The following is a 19,054-nucleotide window of genomic DNA, read 5'->3' as shown; positions in this document are numbered from 1 at the left end:
AGAATGAAGCTGGTCAAAAATCATGAATGATCAGAGACCAAAGAGAAATGAGGCCATTCCTCACAGAACAGAGGTTAAGTGGTAGCAGTTAACTTTGGAAATCTTAATCTGAGGGCTGTCTTTCCAAACTCACCTTCCGGAATGTGGGATCCGACCCTGATCTGGAATCTTAAAGTTCCTTCTGGCCAGCACCCCGCATCGTACTCACCTGTCCACCAGTCCCTCCACCTCACAAGGGGTCTGCTCTCTGGTCCTCGGCAGGTCCCCTGGCTGCGGCTCACAGGGGGAGGGCTCGGTGCTGATGGCCACACCGTGCACCTCTTTCAGGTGGCCGAAGTACACTCTGACGTGGCCGAACACCTTGGCGCAGAACTCGCAGCACACAAGCTTCCTGGGCCGGGAATCCCCATGGTGCAGCCGCACATGCGCGCTCAGGCTGCCCCGTCGCTTGTACACCTTTCTGCAGAGCCGGCAGCTGTAGGGCCGGCTGTCCGGGGATGCGCTCGTGTGCTCGCGGAGGTGCTGCTTGCACGGGAAGGGGTGGTCACACACGTGGCACTTGTGCCAAGTCTTCCTGAGGCCGGAAAACCCATTTCTGAAGGCAGAGTCTGGCTTTGGGGGCTGGCCGTCCTCCTTCCAGTCCAGATGGTTGGGGGCCAGGGAGTGATCGAAAGACATGTGTCCCAGGCTCCCGGGTGGCGGGGGCTGGAGGGTGGCTGGGGGCAAGGCCAGGGCTGGCAGGACCGGGACAGGTTTGGGCATGATGCTCCGGTATTTTTTCACGGCCTCCGGTTTTTGGTCCCTGGATTCTTGGGGCTCACTTTTGACTCTTGCTTTGCTGTCTTTACAACTAAGGACACATTTCCACCTTTTCCCCTGAAATGTCAAAAGTTCGTCTGGGCCCTTGCGTTTTCTTCCTCTTCTCTTCGCTGTCTCACCGTTCAGTTTTGTTTTATGGTTAAGGTCGGGCTTGGTGGCTTGACAGAAGGCACTGTTGCCGGGGCTCTGCCCAGGAGCCGGTGGGGCAGGTCCCCTGTCCCCCACCTGTGGGGCCGCACTGAAGCCTTCCGGGATGGAGGGCGTCTGGTCTCGGGCAGTCCTGAGCCCAGGGAAGGGGACATGCGCAGTGTTCACGGTGGCTCCGCTCCTGTAAACCTGCGTGGTCTTCACTCTCGAGTAGGGCAGGATGGGCAGTTTACCTCTGGGGACGGAAGAGGGCACCTGGACCGCGTTTCCAATGACGCCTGGTGATGACAAAATGGCTTTGGTGGCATCGACCGGTTCTTGAGGTTTTTCACTGGCAACAGCAGAAGGTTTCCTGGGGGTTTTCTTGCTTGGAACTTTCGCTCTTCCTGAACTCTTCTGGAGGCCCTGCTCGGCGGAAGGCTCCTCTGGTGTGGCCAGTGCTGGGGTGGCAGGAGGAGTCCAACCTCCATGGTTGCTGGTCCCTGGAGGCCCGGGGTCTTGGTGGCCACTCCTGTTGGTCAGCGCAGCTGGGGCTTGGTCTGGTGCCACCTTGGGTGGGTTGGGCTTGTGCGGGGGCTCAGGATGCTCAGGTGGGGGAGGGGCTGCTTGGGTTTGGGCAGATTTGCTGCAGCCCCTCTCGAGCTCTGGCTTCTTTCTGACTCCTTTGCCAGGTCTCGGGGGCTGGTACCGGGGGATGGGCAGCTTTAGGTTCTCGGGCAGAGGCATCCGGGGTTTCTGGATCGGCTGAGCTGAGGCCACGTGCGGCAGAGCGATCAGCGAGAAGGTCCCTTCCTGGCCGGCCACCTGCATCAGCGCATAATTCTGTGGGGGCATCCCCAGGGGCTTGGAGCCGAGGGAAGGGCCTGGATTCGCCTGATCAGAGAGTGAAGGCACCGGGCCCGGCAGCACTCTGGGTGCCAAGACTTGGGGCGCAATCTTTGGAGCGATGGTTCTAAATTGACTCTTATTCTGCAGGCCTTTCCCGCTGTGAATCGCCCCAGGAGGGATATTTGGTTCGCCTGCAAGGACAACACAACATAAAAAAGGCACTCTGGAGTCACTGTCCTGTGCTGAGAGCACAGGTAAGCAACCAACCATCTCCTCTGCCCGGAAGCATCCCTGCACCCAACCTTGCCCATGGGTGCAGAGCTAGTGTTCCTCAAGATGGAGGTCAGCTCCTGCCCACCTTTCCAGGGACTCATGACTGTTATTCTCCAGGGTTCCACGGCCCTTGTCATAACACTCACCACTTTCCACAGTAATTTATATTTGTTCATCTCTACTACAGAACACAGAGCATCCTGAAAGCTGGGACTGTCTTTGTATTCTGCAAGTCCATCCTCCCTGTTGACCTCACTCCAATTTATTTTTACAGGCCAGTGCTCCCCACCCTGTCCCTGAGCTCTGGGCTACATCCCCTCTGGCATGTTCTACTGCAGACTCTTATTTCTTTCATATAAATGTCTTGCTTTCCCTATTAAACTTATGCTCTGTGAGCACAAAGCCCATATTGGATCCCACTGTATCTTTGTTAGGAAACAAACGTTTCTTGTACCAACCTCCTTTCTTACTCGGTTTTAGGACAAATTTGACCCACTGGCAGCGCCATCTGTCCTGCACACAGGGATGCATGCCAGACTGAATGCTGGCTCTGTGGCTGCTTCCCCGTGTGACTTGTGAATTTCTTCTCACACCTCTCAAACTGTTTATGTGTGCTTTTACAATTAAATCACCAGTATTAAAAAAGTTGATGTGACACCTTACACACATGTTGGAAGAAAAACAAAAAGATACAGAGTGATAAGTAAAGACACAGAGACAACATAAAAAATACATGGATCACACAAAAAGGGCCTTCCAGGACACCGATGGGAACAATTTTAACTGACAGGCTAACACTTCATATTTGAGATTTATTAGGCTGACCCAAAAAGCCATGATTACCGCTCTGAGGGGACAATTATGGAAACATTTCCATGCACTGCTTCTAAGGACTGAATCATTGGTTTTCTCCCCTAAGGCCTCAAGCTCCTGAGTCCTGGCTGCAGAAGAACTTCTCATTTCTGAGTACCTCGTATCAGTCAGCTTGTGTTTTCCAGGTATCCACACTTTTCTAGAGATGGCTGCCACCCATGGTTTTTTTCTGAAACCACTGGGGCCAGATGTGCTTTGGAATTTACACTTTCAAATTTTAAAAAAGTAATAAATGCTTACAGCAGATGTTACATAACACCTTGCAGAGTCTGCATAATACCCCAAATTAAACCTATTACCACTTCTGTAGTGAAATATATGGGCATTCACAAGGTGGGGGCAGGGGGGGAATGATTTTTAAAGTTCTTATTTCAGTTTAGGCTTTGCCTCTGAATGTGTTTTAATATCCAACTTTTGATAACATTTTCTGTTTTCAGAGTCTGTTAAATTTTGGAGTTATAGGAAGAGGATCGAAGAACTATTTGTTTAGGAACTACCAAGGGTATAAAGGGCTTCCCAGGTGGCACACTGATAAAGAATCCACCTGCTCAATGCAGGAGACGCAAGAGATTCGGGTTCAAAGATCCCCTGGAGTAGGAAATGGAACTCACTGTAGTATTTTTTTCTGGAAAATTCCATGGAGAGAGGAACCTGGTGGGATGCAGTCCATTGGGTTGCAAAGAGTTGGATACAACTGCCTGCTACTTCATGCCATGTCATGTCATGTCATGTCATGTGAAAGGTATAAAGATGAAATGATACAGCTTTTCCCTTAGTTTGCTGGCAATCTGATGATTTTAATCACCTTGATTTTAATGTCTACAGTGAGCGAACTAACAATTTTAGCACAAAAATGATTTTTTTCAGCAAATATGTACTGACTGATCACCTTATTCTAGACAGTAATCACTGTTTGATGAAGAAAAAGTATGCTAGAAACATATTTCACATAGTATTATAGCATACATTAGAGGAAGAAGGGAAAAGACTTGTGTTAAGGTTGGAAAAATTAGACAAGGATAATTATGTAATCTGTTGTTTTCCTTTTTGGCTTTGTGACCATGAAGTTCATGGGTAAACTGACTAGTTGATCACCTCACAATAGTCACCTAAACTGATTGGCTATATCTGCTTCATCTTCCTGCATAATTTAATTCATTTTTAAAGTTCTATTTCCACAGCTTTTAAATTTAAACATCTTTCATGTTAAACCTCCTTTTAACTTTTTAGAAGAAGTACTGAAGTAAGCTGTAAATAAATACATTAAACCAGGATTGAGAGAGTTTACAGAGAGCTTAAAATTATTGACAGCTTTTGGTTGCCAAGTGACAAAGCTTATTAAGTAATTATACTGACAGTCACAATGGTCTTTGCATCTATACAACCTATCGTGGAACAGGGAACACTGGGTGATTTCTATTTAGTTCCTACTCCTAAGTGATGGAATACACAGTATTTATAGCAAGAAGAGCTGGAAGAAAGGCTATGCTGGCCTTAATTAGTCTCAAGTCCGCTTGAAATACAATATGTGACAATAATGCATTGCAGCACAAGACACCTCACTTGTCTGCTCAAGTCTGTCCAATTGGCTCTTCATCTCAGACTGGAGCCCAAGTCCTTGCAGGGGCCTCAAGGGCCTGGAGCCCTGGGCTCCTGGAAGTGCTCCAACCTAGTTCCTCCCCAGGTTCTCTCCAGGCACAGCAGCCTTGCTGCTGATCCTCACAGGGGCCACACACCTGAATCCCAGAGGGTTTACACCTGCCACTCTCACCACCCTGACTTGCTTCTCTAGATCATCCCCAGTAAGGGCTGCAGCATTTCCTTCAAGTTTTGCTCAAATAGCCTCTTCATGGTGAACTCTTCTCTTAGTAAAGAGAAGAGCCTTAGTAAACCTGTAGCCCCGTTCTGAACTCCCTGCCCCACTTCCCATTTCCATCTCCTCCAGCACACTCGCTCCATCTCATGGATTACATTATGGTCTGCAGTCCCCATCCCACACCCCCTCCACAAAAGTGAATTCCTTGATGATGGGGAGTTTATTTACCTCTTTAGGGCCTGGAAAAGGGTTACAGATACACTCAGAAATCTGATAATTACTTGTAAAATTTATAAGTGATACTTGTAATAAAGTGATCAGTAAATGAAAGAAAAACACAATTTAAAGGCAAACTGAAAATTGCCATATTACTTTGAAAATTAAAAAAAGAAATAGAGAATAGATCTCTGGAATACTTTTTTTCAATTTAACTTGCCCACCATCAGAATAAGGATAGCACCATGAATTTTTTAAAAAAGAAGGAAAACAAACAAACAAAAAACCTTTTAAAGTTAAAGGGGAGAGGTGAGGCCAAATGACTAACCATCTGAGGAGGTAATAAGAGAGAATGGTAAATGATGCTATTGGGGTACAAAGAAACAAGCAAGCTCTGAAGAAGAAATTACTTTAAAGAAAACAGACACACAAAGAGGGGAAAAGAAGGGGATTAGAGAGAAAAGAGGAGGAAGCTAGAAGAGGAAAAACTGACCCTCAGAGCAGAGAATGGCTCTGTCAGTGTGACGAGGAGCAGAAATAACAAAGAACAAAAGATGCAGCTGAAGCAACAACTGGTGGTCAAGGTCACCTCAAAGTCCCCAAAGACTTCAGCTGGGAAGGGGCTCCCCAGGTTTTATGACGGAGTATAAGAAAGCAATCTTCTGACAGTTAAGGTTCCTAGCAATGAAGCCAGCTATATTTATTGAGCTGCTCCAGAAGGGAGGGAGAGGGCTAATTATGATACATTTAAAGTAGATATGCTTCAACGAATCTTCAGAAGTTCCTATATTACAGTGGAAATAAAATCTCACATGAAGACCAATGACAGTCACAGGAAAAGGAAGCTGATTGTGGTCCCGGAGCAAAGGAAACTTTAGGGTAACTGCAATCCCAGCATGGGAGAATACCGATTGGTGAGCAGCCTGGGATGACAGAGCCCGGGGTGACAGGTAAGGGGCCTGCCACACAGTCAGTTTTTCCCAGGTTCCCTGAAATTCAAAGAGGTAGATCCTGGGGGTAGAAAAGTGTATCAATTAGCCTCATGATCAATAATCAGAAGAAATCTGTGGGGTGAAAGGATAAGGCCTTACAGGATAAACTGAACTTACTCACACTTGCCTGGATCTGTTGGGAATTCCATACAGATGGAATAGGTGTGGAACAGATCATGACGGTGATGTTGAGTCCCTTCTCCCAGAATCATTAATGATGAGGTGATAGGGAATGAAATGATGCATTAGAAGAAAATCATAGCAGGAAAAAGAGGGCAAGGCCATAAAAATAGAGGGGAAAACTCCTTAGGAATTACTCAAATGTTCAGCAAGAGGGTACTAATACAATAGCCAACCATGCAACAGAAACAAAGTACTAATACAGGTACAAATACAACAGTCAGCCAATCAGGCAATGGGATACTAAGCAGCAGCAGAAAAGAAGAATGAGTTAGACTGATACATAACACTCTCCAAGGTGTGAGATACTATCACTTGGATATTTTTTTTAAAGTAGTGAGAGACACACACAAACTAATCCCCGTGTATACACAGAATATCTCTCAAAGGAAAGCAAAGAAACTAGTCTTGGGGTGTGGCCTTTGGGGTAAAGGCACAGTGGTGGGGGTAACTATAGGGTAGGATGAGATGAATGCATATTTTCCACTGAATATTCGCTATGCCTAGCACAGAGAAGGTACCTATAAATATTTGTTGAATGAATGAAAGGCAAATGAAAGTTTCCTTTTTGGATCCATTTTGCAGAAGGAGTATCTCTGGGGATGTTGGTGATGGGTAAGTGTGTGTCTGTTCATAAATGACTATGTCCAGATGTCAGAGAGAACATTTCAAGTTTTTCCTTTCCTTGCCTACTTAAGGATAAGAATTGCTAGTGGTTAAGAGAAGTAATTGAGTCATCTGACAGGCAGTGCATCACCACCCCTCAAGGTTCAGTCCTGGGAAGCATCAGAGCTCATTATCTCCCAAGGACAACTGAAGTGCTGAGAACCATCTCTCCCAACATTTGGCTCCTTAAAATAAAACAAGGCAGGGGCTTCCCTGGTGGTCCAATGGTTGGGACTTCACCTTCCAATGAAGGGGTGCTGGTCAGGGAGCTAGGATCCCTGACATGCCTCGAGGCCAAAAAACCAAAAACATGAACCAGAAATGATATTGTAAGAAATTCAATGAAGACTTTAAAAGTGATCCACAATAACAACAACAAAATCTTAAAAAACGTAAAACAAAGCGATTTGCAATAAAGGTCAGTTTGCTATAAAACCACAAGTTTTTTTTTTTTTAAAGTAGTTTGAACAACAAGAGTGTTTAGAGAAGCTGAAAATGCCATGAAGTTTTTTAAAACACTGAAATGGTACGATTGTAGCAAGTCTTTCTCAGCTATGCGGCTGCAACAGTGGTTTATCCCACGACACATTTACAAGGCCTCTCTCCCAGATGGTGTGATCTAAAACCCCTCACCTGTCACCTACTAAATCACAGATTTCAGAGAACTGTGCACTAAATGGTAAGTCGAAATTTCCACTGACATTCATCATTTCTGGAAATCCTGCGAAATTACCCATAACACAGTTAAAGAGGCTCACAGGACTCCCAGGTACTAAACATGGACTTTTATTAACTGGAAACATGAAAGGCTCACTCAGTAAAATTAATTTTTCACAATTCTACAATGCAAATACTTAGTATTACGATTTTATATGTGGGCTGTTTTTAATATGTTAAGTGTATTAAAAATAATTATTTTGAAGAGTGACATTTACAGTCGGTGAGAATTTGATCTAACTGTGGATTAAAGGAAAACGAGGTGGTAGTGAGTCCTTATTATGGTCTAGAATCTGTGCTGGGTCTCTTAAGTGAATCCTTATGCAAACTCTACAAATAAGTATTACTGTCCCCCTTAACAGATTAAGCAAAAAGAGCTTGAGGAAGTTAAGTAACAGCTGAAGTCCATATCCATCTGATTCTAATGTGGACAATGGGCTTCTACTTCTTCATCCTCCCCTCAAGAAGGGGAAAATTTTTAGGCTTCCTTGGTGGCTCAGTGGTGAAGAATCTGTCTGCCATTGCAGGAGACACAGGTTTGATTCCTTATCCAGGAAGACCCCACATCCCAACTAAGCCTGTGGGCCACAACTACTGAACCGGTGTTCTAGAGCCTAAGAGCCAAAACTACAGAAGTCCATGCCCTAAGGGTCATGCTCCGCAACAAGAGACGCCACTGCAATGAGAAGCTCGCACGTCACAACTAGAGAGTAGCCCTTGCTTGCCACAGCTAGAAAAAAGCCTGTGCAGCAATGAATACCCAGCACAGCCAGAAATAATAAACAAATAAATGAAGTTAGTTAATAAAGTTAATTAATTGAAAAGGGGGAAAGTATTTACAAAATTGCCCTTAACTCCAAAATATATGATACTTTACAGTATATTATAATTTATATATTATATTAAAATATAGTATTATCTCTAAATTTTAAGGAGGGGGGGAAAAATTTGAAAGTAGAAATGGCTTGTCATATCCCCAAACTTCAATGACCATTAAAAGATTCTTTCCAACAGCCCACTAATTAGAGAACTGATGAAAAACTAAGAGGCACTTGAAGCAGATATTCAAAGTTGAGTTTACCAATTATTAACCATAGGATTCTGAGGAATCCAATAAGGCGGCCAGCTATTTGTCTGGAGCAAGGACCAAGTGGGTCCTGCGTGCATCTCCACCAGGTCTAACTGATGGGTGTGGCTGCACGTGAGAGGCAGCAGAGGGAAGATGCAGGTCAGTGGTCCATGAGCCCACAGCCAAGCTAGCCTCATCCGGCTGCTTCACAACATGCCCCTGTACAGACAGTGTTAAGAGACAAGCACATGAGGCAGGCGGTTCTCCAACAGCTGCAAATAACTCACTTCCTGATTTCCACCCGCAGAACCAAGGCGCAGGGTGCTGGCTTCTGAACAAAGTTGCTCCCACTCGACCCTTGGCTGGTTTGGACACGGTTCCACCATCACTCCATCTAGGGAGACACCGAGGTCCATGGCTAAGTCCAGAGCAGAGAACAGGTAGAGAAAGAGGGTCCCTGCTCTTGACACAGGGCTCCCTGGCTCTAGGCCCAGAATAAGAGTGCTGCCAAGCACTCTTGGCCACAAAAGAGCCCAAACTTTTAGGGCTTGTTTAGGTTTTAATTGTATTAAACTGAGAAACTCTATTTTCAGTTTTATTGCTTGGCATCCCTGTTCTCCCTCTCACTTGGCTTTCCAATAATAAGTTCCAGTTGGGGTTCAAACTGTTTCCCAGGATGGTCTCTGGTTAAAACCAGTATGGTGAAACCCTGGAGAAGTCCGAGATGAAAGAAAGGCCTCTGAACATGGGGGGAGCTCAATTTAATTTTGTTGAAAAACCCATAAACACGTGGAGCCATCGCCCACTGGCTCCCCCAGGCACCTCCAGGCTCTGCGGCGCCGTCCACAGGGCTGTGTTGAGTGCTGGCGGGAGAGACAGTGCTGTAAAGCATGCTGGCAGCATAGGCACAGTGTTCTTTGTTTCTGAGGATTCAGGATGCCAAGACCACTCTAGTCTACACATCCACAGCACTCAGACTTCACAGAATCACTCTACTAGGACCCCTAGTTCAGGAAATCCGACACTGTATGAGAAAGCAAGACAGTCCCACCTGGTGATCTTGTTTCCTGAGTCCATCCTCCTTGGTACACTTGCCCTTGCTGAACTGAGGTCCCAGCCAGCTCCCTTCCCTCCCCTCTTGCAGCCACCCCAGGGATGTCCTGGCACCTTCCATTCAGTATGGGCTTTGAGAGCTGTCTTGCTCATCATCGCCTAGCTTAGCAAGGAAGAGAATTCTTTTCTGAGCACAGGAGATCCTTTTCTTTCCTAGCACTATTCAATGCTATTTCTTCAACATTAATCCAATGATAAGGCATATTTCACGTGTCAGGTACTGTGCAAAATACTTTGGATGCATTATCTCCTTTAATCCCCACAATCCACTGAGTTAGGGATTACTGTTCATGTGCATTTTACAGATACAGATTTCAAAGCCAGCAGGTAACAGACTGGAATTCAAGGCTTGGCCCAGGTGACACCAAAGGCTCTTCCCAGTTCTACCTGCTGCCTGGAAGCTGCATCCATGGTAATGACCACCATCATAGTCTCTAGTGGGAAGACCATGGGTTTGGGGGTTCAGACAGATGTGGGTTCAACTCCTGTCTCTGTCTCATAGTTTAGGAAAGTCACTCACTCTCAGCCTGAGTGTTCTTATTTATAAAGTGTGCATAATTGTATCTGGTTGCTGTCAGGATTAAATGAAAAAAGTATCCATAAACATGCCAGGGTGGGGCCTACCACACGTCAGTTTCGCAGTAGACATTAGTTTTCTACTCTTGCTCCCTCTCTCTTTTCTGGCTGCACTGGGTCCTCAGTGCTGCAATAGGGCTGTCTCTAGTTTTGGTGCCCTGACTTAGCTGCTTCAGGGCATGTGGGATCTTCCTGCACTAGGGATTGAACTTGTGTCCCCTGCACTGGCAGGCAGGTTCTTAACCAATGGACCATCAGGGAAGTCCTCTGTCTTCTACTCTCTCTTGCCAAGAAGTATGAGGCTCCTGACACTTATATTTGGTGGGAGGGAAAAAAAAAAGCACAAATCTTGACCATGAATCGTATGGAAACAGCGTTGTTGCTGTTCAGTCGCTAAGTCATGTTTGATTCTTTATGACCCCGTGGACTATACAGCCTGCCAGGCTCCTCTGTTCATTGGATTTCCCAGGCAAGAATACCGGAGTGGGCTGCCATTCCTTCTTCAGCGGACCTTCCTGACTCAGGGATGGAACCAGTGTCTCCTGCATGGCAGGCAGATTCTTTACCACTGAGCCACCAGGGAAGCCCAGTGGAAATAGTACTGAATCCTTAAAAGTGTATTTCTTTGTTGAGAGGGAAATGAAGGGAAATGGGAAGAAATAACTATTCCTTGTGAATGATTCTCCCAGTAAACCTGTAAAGCATTTCTTTTTTGCCTCTCTGGGGCCACCCACTCTGGCAGCTTCATCTGATCCAGCCTACCAGGCTCTCTTTTCCCTGCCTGTTCCGCTCCCCCACCCAATCCCATTTTTGCATGGAGTTGACAAAGTGCTAATCAGATTAACAGTATTTAGTGAATAGGAGTGAACAGATGTGCATTGCAAAGAGCAGTTTTCTGGGGCCACTCTCCTCTGCTTTTGTTTATACTGACTATTGATACTAATTGCTCTTGTTCTCCAGCTTAGCAGGGAAGAAAGCACCTCCTCTGGTAGACCTTCAGGGCGTGGGGTAAGCCCAGGTCTCAGGGGTCCTGTGAGGGACAGGGACTAGGAACTCTGGTTACATCTTGGGAGAAGGGTGAGAGCGACGGACATGCAGTTTTTCATTTTGGGAGAGAAAACATGTGAGTGGTCGAGGGTGTGGGCAGAGCAACCAAAGTTGGAAAGCGCTTGTGAATTTCAGTATTTTGCTGGAGAAATCATTAAGAAATATGTTTAAGATAGCTTGTGTATAGAAATAAAAATTTGGCACCCAAAGAGGAACTACAGCCCATAAAATCGAACAAATACAAAGTCGGAGAAAACAAGCATTCTTTATGAACAAGTTTAAAAGCCAATTACCTAAAATACTAACATGAGAAAAAATGTTACACAATGTGGTTTTTGTTAAATTCAAGCAGGTAATTATTCTTTTCAAGTCATATAATTAATGTCCCAAATAAAAAGAAAATTTAAAAAGCTCTATCATTTAAAATACGGTTTAATAATGCTTGATTTCAGTGACTTTCCCCTTCATTTTAATCAAGCCCCCCTTTATCAGTCCTTATTTCTAGGGGGAACTATTATGAATTTCAAGTGCCTCTGATGAAAAACAGTTGAAAACTCTGTGAGATAGTCTTATTTTTAATGCTTTGAGAAAGATGAAGTTATTTCTCTTTTTCGCAAAACAAAACAAACAAACAAAAAAAACCTGTAGTGTTCACAAGATTTCATTCACTATTATAAAACAGTCGATTTGGTATCTTTATCCAAATCTAAAAATGACTGAGCAGCATCAGAATTTAACTAAGAGCTAATGATCACTGGGGGATACAGAACAGGGCAAAGGCAACTTGTGAGATACTTGATAAGCCCATTTCCCCACTATTCTTTTCATTGTTAATATTACTAGAATTGTAAATATGCAGTTGAATCTGAGAAGGCATTGCTCACTGAAGTTCATCACAGTAAAAGCAGCACATCATTTCATCTGAAGTCCAAACTCCCAGAAACAAATATACCTGTACAGGTTGTCTTTCCAGGAGATTCCAACATCTTCTGAGTCAGCAGTTTCTCCACAGGGCTGGGGAGCAGGGAGACATCTCCTGCAAAAGAGCTTTAGTGAGTTAGTCTCTCAGGGCAAGAAATCTTCCACCAACAAGTTAAAAACGGACCCCTTCTGTTTACATCTTGTATTTCAATATCAGTTGGAACAGTTACTATCTGGGATGACAGTTGGTGAAGAAAACCTTTTCCTTAGTGGGATAAACAGAAAGAACAGGGTTTCAACATCAGAACATGCAGACAGTTGAAACAAACTAGGGTGTGTGCAGACTATGCTTGACTTTGGTCAAAACACCCTGGTTATGCAACTGAAGTGGTGAAGATCACAATGTTTCAACTGCAGTATAGTTAAAAGCAAGGGGCTGGAACCACAAGGATATTCTTATCTTTATACCATTACTACAAAAGTAGATTTGGTGTATGTATATAGAACAGACCTTTTTAAAGAATGTACAAACTGCATTTTTAAAAAAATGAAATAATGGTTCCACTGCTTTATGGCAGAGTTTTGTTCTATCTTCACTTCTGATTTATCCTTGACTCACAAAGTTTTAGGACTTTTTTTTTAATGCAAGTTTTTCTATATCTCAACTTTTATGTCAAATAGTTCATGATTTTAAGTCCAAATGTACAGCACCATGTATTTCTAAGTTATGTTGATAATTATTCCCTGAAACTCCTGCTTATTAGTAAGTACTGACGGTTTCTCATTTCTTCAATCAAGGCACATCTTACCTTAACACAGAGAGACCACCTGTGATACTGACTCTGGAAAGAAAATGAAGTGCCAGACACTGCTGACACTGAGATCCTGGGTATGCAGGGAACTATTTCTATGAGGTTGACCAGCCTGGCTCTGTGTGGGCTAACTCACATATACTGTACAGAGTATATGTACAGATTCTGAGGTTCAGCTGATGCTGACCTGAATCACTAAAAAAATAAAGAATAAAAATGAAGGCATCAGAGTTTGAAAGCTATAGAACCAATCTGGGTTCCTTTTCTTTTGAAGTCTGCCCAGCTTCTCCTCTGTCAGTATCTTTCTTGTTCTCTGGATACAACTAGAGAGCTGGCTGAAGGAAACATTTACTCTCATCTCCAGGTTAGGAACGTGTAAGAGTTAACTCATTTTCCCTGAGGGGATGAAATGATGACACAACCCACCTGCTCTCTTTTCCCTGAGACTCTGTAGGTTTGTGTGCTTAGGTAGATACTCCCAGTCCAGATCAGGTTTCATGCCTGATCATCCACGGATACTCCCAGAATGCCATGGGTGTCTTTCAACAGTGCTTACCCTGACTGGTCCCACCCTGTACTTTCCGCTCCCACTACCTACTGCCTGGAGCCAGAGAAACCGAGCCATTGTGAACACTGGACAACATCATAAATGCAAGGTTTCCAGTCTCGGACTGCAGACCAATTCCACAGTCTGTTTCTTATCCTAACAGACTTCCTTCAGTTCTTCACTGGGACCAGCCAGGTTGTTCCTGTTGCCTTTCTGAAGCCTCACCCCTCTGCCCCACCCCACCCTATCCCCATCTCTCTCCCTTGTCAGTGATTGTGGCATTGACCTTGCAATGAAATGAATATTGGTGACTCATTCCCCCCCACCCCCGCTACCCGCCCCCACCAAATTCACATGTTGAAATTCTAACCTTCAGTGTAAGGGTATTAGGAGATGGGGCCTTTAGGAGATGAGTAGGTCATGAGGGTGCAGCCCTCGTGAATGGGATTAATGCCTTATAAAAGGGACTCCAGAGATTTCTCTTCCTCTTTTTCTGCTATGTTAGGATATATGAGATGATGGCAGTCTGCTACCCAGAAGGGGGCTCTCACCATTTAGAACCTGATCTTGAACTTCTAGCCTCCAGAACTTGAGAAATAAATTTCTGCTGTTTAGAGGCCACTCTGACCATGGTACTTTGTTATAGCAGCTTAAAGTGTCTGAGACCTTGTAGGGAACAGAGAGATCACTGTCTCTTCTTCCTATTTCTACACTCCCCTCTTTGATGATACAACACAAATAAGTCTATCTTCTCTGGGGTAGGGGGTCAGGAGCAAGCATCTCTATTGCTCTAAATATGCACCATTCATCTGAAGTCCTGCAACACGATAGATGAAACGATATATGCCTTAGTATCAGGAAATGGTCACCCGATGTGAAGAGCTGACTCATTTGAAAAGACCCTGATGTTGGGAAAGATTGAAGGCAGGAGGAGAACGGGACGATTGAGGATGAGATGGTTAGATGGCATCACTGACTTAATGGACATGAGTTTAGGTAAACTCTGGGAGTTGGTGATGGACAGGGAGGCCTGGCGTGCTGTGGTTCGTGGGGTTGCAAAGAGTCGGACATGACTGAGTGACTGAACTGAACTGAATCAGGAAATGGGGTGTTCCCAATGCTGTGCTGCACCCACACGTGTCTCCAGGCCCCTCTGTGGCCTCAGGGCTTCTTCACCATCAGTGAGACCCCTGAAGTCAGGAGGCTTCCCCCGGTCATCCCACCTAAAGGCAGTGCTCAGCCACACACACAGCTCTTTTCTTTCTCTACTTTAATTGTCCTTCACAGCACTTATTTTTATAATGAGATTGTCTCCTCCTCCTACAAGGTAAGCTCACTGTCAGGACCTTGGCCCCCAGTTCCTGTCTGGTACACGGCCATCATACAATATGTTATTTACTAGATGAGCGACCTGATAGCTCTTAGCTACACTGTGTTGCTTTCTCCTGTGCTTTTGCTGGATACAAAACTATACAAACAAAATCAACAACTGTAAATAATCCTTGGGCTGTCTCTCCCTTTCAAGCTACTGCCCTATCTCCTTTCTTTTCTTTCTGAGAACTCTTACCACAGGTAGAGTATATAATATGTTCCCTGTTTCTACTTATCAACAGGCGTCTTCCCTTACCCTAAACCATAAGCCCCCTAGTGAAGGACTAAAATGTCCCTCCATCATGGGTCAGATTCGGTACTCAAAGTACGATCTGACTTCATCTTCCACTAGCTCTTGATCATAGTATTCTGGATCACAGATGCAGACACTTAATCTTTCTGGCAAGTCACAAGCTGGCAGGGGAGAGATGGGTTTGAACCCAGGTCTGTCTGGCCCCAAAGTTGCTCTCCTTCCATTTCAACACACTGAATGTATGAAGGGGTTTGCCGATGACTCTGTTAATATGTCAGTCTCCTCCAATGACTGTGAGTGCCACACCATCCATCTCTATGTTGAGACAGTTAGTCTTTTCAACTTTTTCCAATCAGAGAACGTAACCATCAGGAGAGACAAAGAGCTTCCTTTTCTAACAGCATGGTTGCTGGAGATTTACAGGAAATTTAAGACTTTTAAGGAAATTTACACAGAAAGAGTTCCTTCACAATGTGCTTGAATGCCAGGCTTCTTCTAGGGTGGTGGCCTTCTTCTTTTATATTATTTTCTTTTTAAAAATTTTCATTGACATATAGTTTATTTACAATGCTGTGTTAGTTTCCATATAGCAAAATGAGTCACTTATACATATATCCAGTCACTTTTAGATTCTTCTGTCATATAGGCTATTATAGAGTGCTGAGCAGAGTCCCCTGTGCTATATGGTCCTTGTTGGTTATCTATTTTATTCATAGTGGTGTGTATGTGTCAATCCCAAACTCCATGGTGGCCTTCTTTAACAGAGCTTCTGGTGAACAAACAGCCTAGGTTTACACCAAAGTGAAACTTTTAAAAATCATTAATTACACAGTCTATTTAATAACACTTTTAGGCACTGACATAAGAGGTTTTTTTTTTTTAATATGCGCAAAAATGAAAGGAAAAAGTCATTAATTACTTTTTATAATTTCAGATAGAATATTATTTATAATTTCAGATAGAATTTTAAGTTTTCCAGATTTTTTTCAAATTCTATTCCATCTGCTTCCAAAATTGAGGTCATTGAAGAATATTATAACTGAATGAAAATGTCTGAAAATGCTGAAAGAACTTCCACATTCCTCATGTGGTAAGTCCTATACCTTTAGTGAACTTGACAGAACTAGAATCTTCTTTTTTTGGTTGTTGGTGGTGGGGACCTTTTCAGGGGAGCAAGTCGATTACATGTGCAGACGTGAGCAGAGGTCTGGCTTTGGCTCTTTCACTCGCTGCTGGGATGAGCCTGCGTGAAATCCTAATCCTTATGGGCCTGAACATCCTCTTTTTACCAAGCAGGAATTTTTCTAGAGTACTGTTTCTCAAAGTACAGTCTGCTGACCCGGGAGGCTTTCCCCACTCTCTTTTCCTGCTCGTAATAAGATGTCACTTGCCTTTTCCCCACTGCTGACCTCTGCACACAATGCATTGATGGGACAGAGGATGTAACTGTAAAACTGATGAACTCAGGACGTGACAGCAAACTGTCCAAACAGCCGCATTCTTTGTCACCAGGCTCCCTCGGCAGAACAACAGAAAAGCAGGACGAAAATTTAGTTTTGTTAGACCTTGAGCTTATATGCCTTTATAAAATCCTGCATGAGGACATGACTTCCGTGGCACAGAGGCATGGTGGTAGCCCTGAGGAAAAATGCTCGTGGATGGTTTGAAGCTGAACTAGCTGCTCTTCATTGGAATAACCATCCTTACTTGAAAGAACATCTGACAGACATATGTTGAGAGATCATGTTCAGTGCTGGGTACTGGGCAGACATTTTCTCAAAAGTGGATGAGTGAAGCTTGTCATTACAAGAGAAAACATCTGGCTGTACTCATGGTCAAGAATAAAAATTATTATTTCGAGCAGCATTAGAATTTTGGAAAATTTAAAGGCATCCCCAAGAGCCTGAAGCTTTCCTATACTTAGTAGGTTTTTAGATGAGACTGCTGCTGCTGCTAAGTTGCTTCAGTCGTGTCCGACTCTGTGCGACCCCAAAGACGGCAGCCCACCAGGCTCCCCCCGTCCCTGGGATTCTCCAGGCAAGAACACTGGAGTGGGTTGCCATTTCCTTCTCCAATGTGTGAAAGTGAAGTCGCTCAGTCGTGTCTGACTCTTAGCGATCCCATGGACTGCAGCCCACCAGGCTCCTCCGTCCATGGGATTTTCCAGGCAAGAGTACTGGAGTGGGGTGCCATTGCCTTCTCTAGACAAGACTGGTGTTTATTTTAACAGATAAGATTTCCAAAATACTGTATAAAATGGCATATATAGAAGACCTGTGTAATTCACTGAACTAATGTTTTCTTTTTCTAATTTTATTTATTTATTTTTGACTGTGTTGGTTCTTCGCTGCTGTGAGGGCTTTCTCTAGTTGCAGCAAGTGGGGGCTATTTGTGAAGCATGGGCTTATCACAGTGGTTTCTCTTGTTGCCCAGCACAGGCTGTAGGTACAAGGGCTTTAGTAGTTGTGAGTTGCAGGCTCTAGAGCTCAGGCTCAGTAGTTGTGGTGCATGGGCTTAGCTGACCCTTGGCCTGTGGAATCTTCCTGGACCAGGGATCAAACCAGTGCCCCTGACAGTACAAGGTGGATTCTTAACCACTTGACCACCAGGGAAGTTCTAATGCTCTCTAATAAACATTGCATGAATGAGCAAAAGATTCAAGTGTCATACAGACCAAAATGTAATAGAATACAAGAATACAGTACAATTTCAATTTCACATTACAGCTACACGGTAAGCTGTTACCTTACTTGACTTGTTTAAGCTCTGTTACAGTTACCTGGCGTGCTTTGGTCTAGTAGCAAAGAAAAATATCCACAATTGTCTGAGAAGGCCATTAAAATACCCGCTTTCCAGTTACTGTAAGCTAGATTTTCTTCAAACACTCCAATATAAACAATCTATCACAACATACTGGCTACAGGACCAGAAAAGAGTCGGAGACTCTTATGATTTTCAATGAAGCCAGACTTTAAAGATTTGCAGAAAATGTAAATCAGTGATAAGTCTTCTAATTCTTTTGCTTTGGAAAATACAGCCAATTACACAAAATATGTTAAGCTGTAATGAGATTACTGTTGTTATTTTATTATTATTAGTTATTTTTGGCTGTGCTGGGTCTTCGCTGCTGCTTGAGGGTTTTATCTAGTTGTGGTGAGCGGGAGCTTCTCACTTCCGAGGCTTCTCCTGTTGAGGAGCACAGGCTCTGCACAAGCAGGCTTCAGTAGCTGCAGCTCTCAGGCTCTGAAGCACAGGGTCAGCAGTTGTGGTGCGTGAGTTTAGCTGCTCCAAGGCACGTGGGATCCTCCCAGATCAAGGATCAAACTGGTGTCCCCTGCATTGCAAGGCGGACTCAATCACTGGACCACCAGGGAAGCCCAGATTATTGTTATTTGAAAATGAATCCACAAATACATATTTTTTCAGTTTATAATCTCAAAAATGGTAAATCCCAATTGATACAACTGACATAAACAAATATTCAGTAGTTTTTAAGCATGTAAAGGGGCCTGAAATTAAAATATTTGAGAACTGCTAACTAGATAAAATCTGATATTACAGATCTTTGAAGATTCTGTGATTTCTTTTGTGTGTATGTGAATGAGAATAGAAAATAAAATCTGGAAATGTCTCATTTTTGGTTGACAAGTTTTTCCTTCACCTTTTTCCTGTGTGAGAAGCTGTAAAGCAGATCCTTAGGAGAGTTATAAAAATAAACTTTTTGGTAATTTACTTTAATAAAAATATAAATTACAGTTAAATGTCATTAGTTGGAAATATTAGAATACAGCTTAAATAAAAAATTTTTGACTGACCAA

The 19,054-nt window shown here is 43.9% G+C and overlaps 1 protein-coding gene across 12 annotated transcripts in view; it reads right to left on the bottom strand.

The window, feature by feature from the left end:
• ZNF438 (zinc finger protein 438) overlaps window positions 1-19,054 on the bottom strand; it is a 207,508-nt gene that overhangs the window by 2,035 nt on the left and 186,419 nt on the right. For 8 of the 12 annotated variants that reach the window (XM_059892517.1, XM_059892515.1, XM_059892522.1 and 5 more), the window contains 3 exons: window positions 12,285-12,368; window positions 8,884-8,990; window positions 209-1,985 (listed from right to left, as the gene is read on the bottom strand). In XM_059892517.1, coding sequence (XP_059748500.1) covers window positions 209-1,985; window positions 8,884-8,990; window positions 12,285-12,368 — 1,968 coding nt within the window. The remainder of the gene's footprint in view (window positions 1-208; window positions 1,986-8,883; window positions 8,991-12,284; window positions 12,369-19,054) is intronic. The other 4 variants (XM_010811223.4, XM_059892523.1, NM_001143772.3 and 1 more) reach the window with 1 other exon arrangement.

Source organism: Bos taurus, chromosome 13 (assembly GCF_002263795.3).
Source record: "Bos taurus isolate L1 Dominette 01449 registration number 42190680 breed Hereford chromosome 13, ARS-UCD2.0, whole genome shotgun sequence".
Classification (NCBI taxonomy): Eukaryota; Metazoa; Chordata; class Mammalia; order Artiodactyla; family Bovidae; genus Bos; species Bos taurus.
The sequence above is the reverse complement of the archived record's forward strand: the minus strand, read 5'-3'. Positions and strand labels throughout refer to the sequence as shown.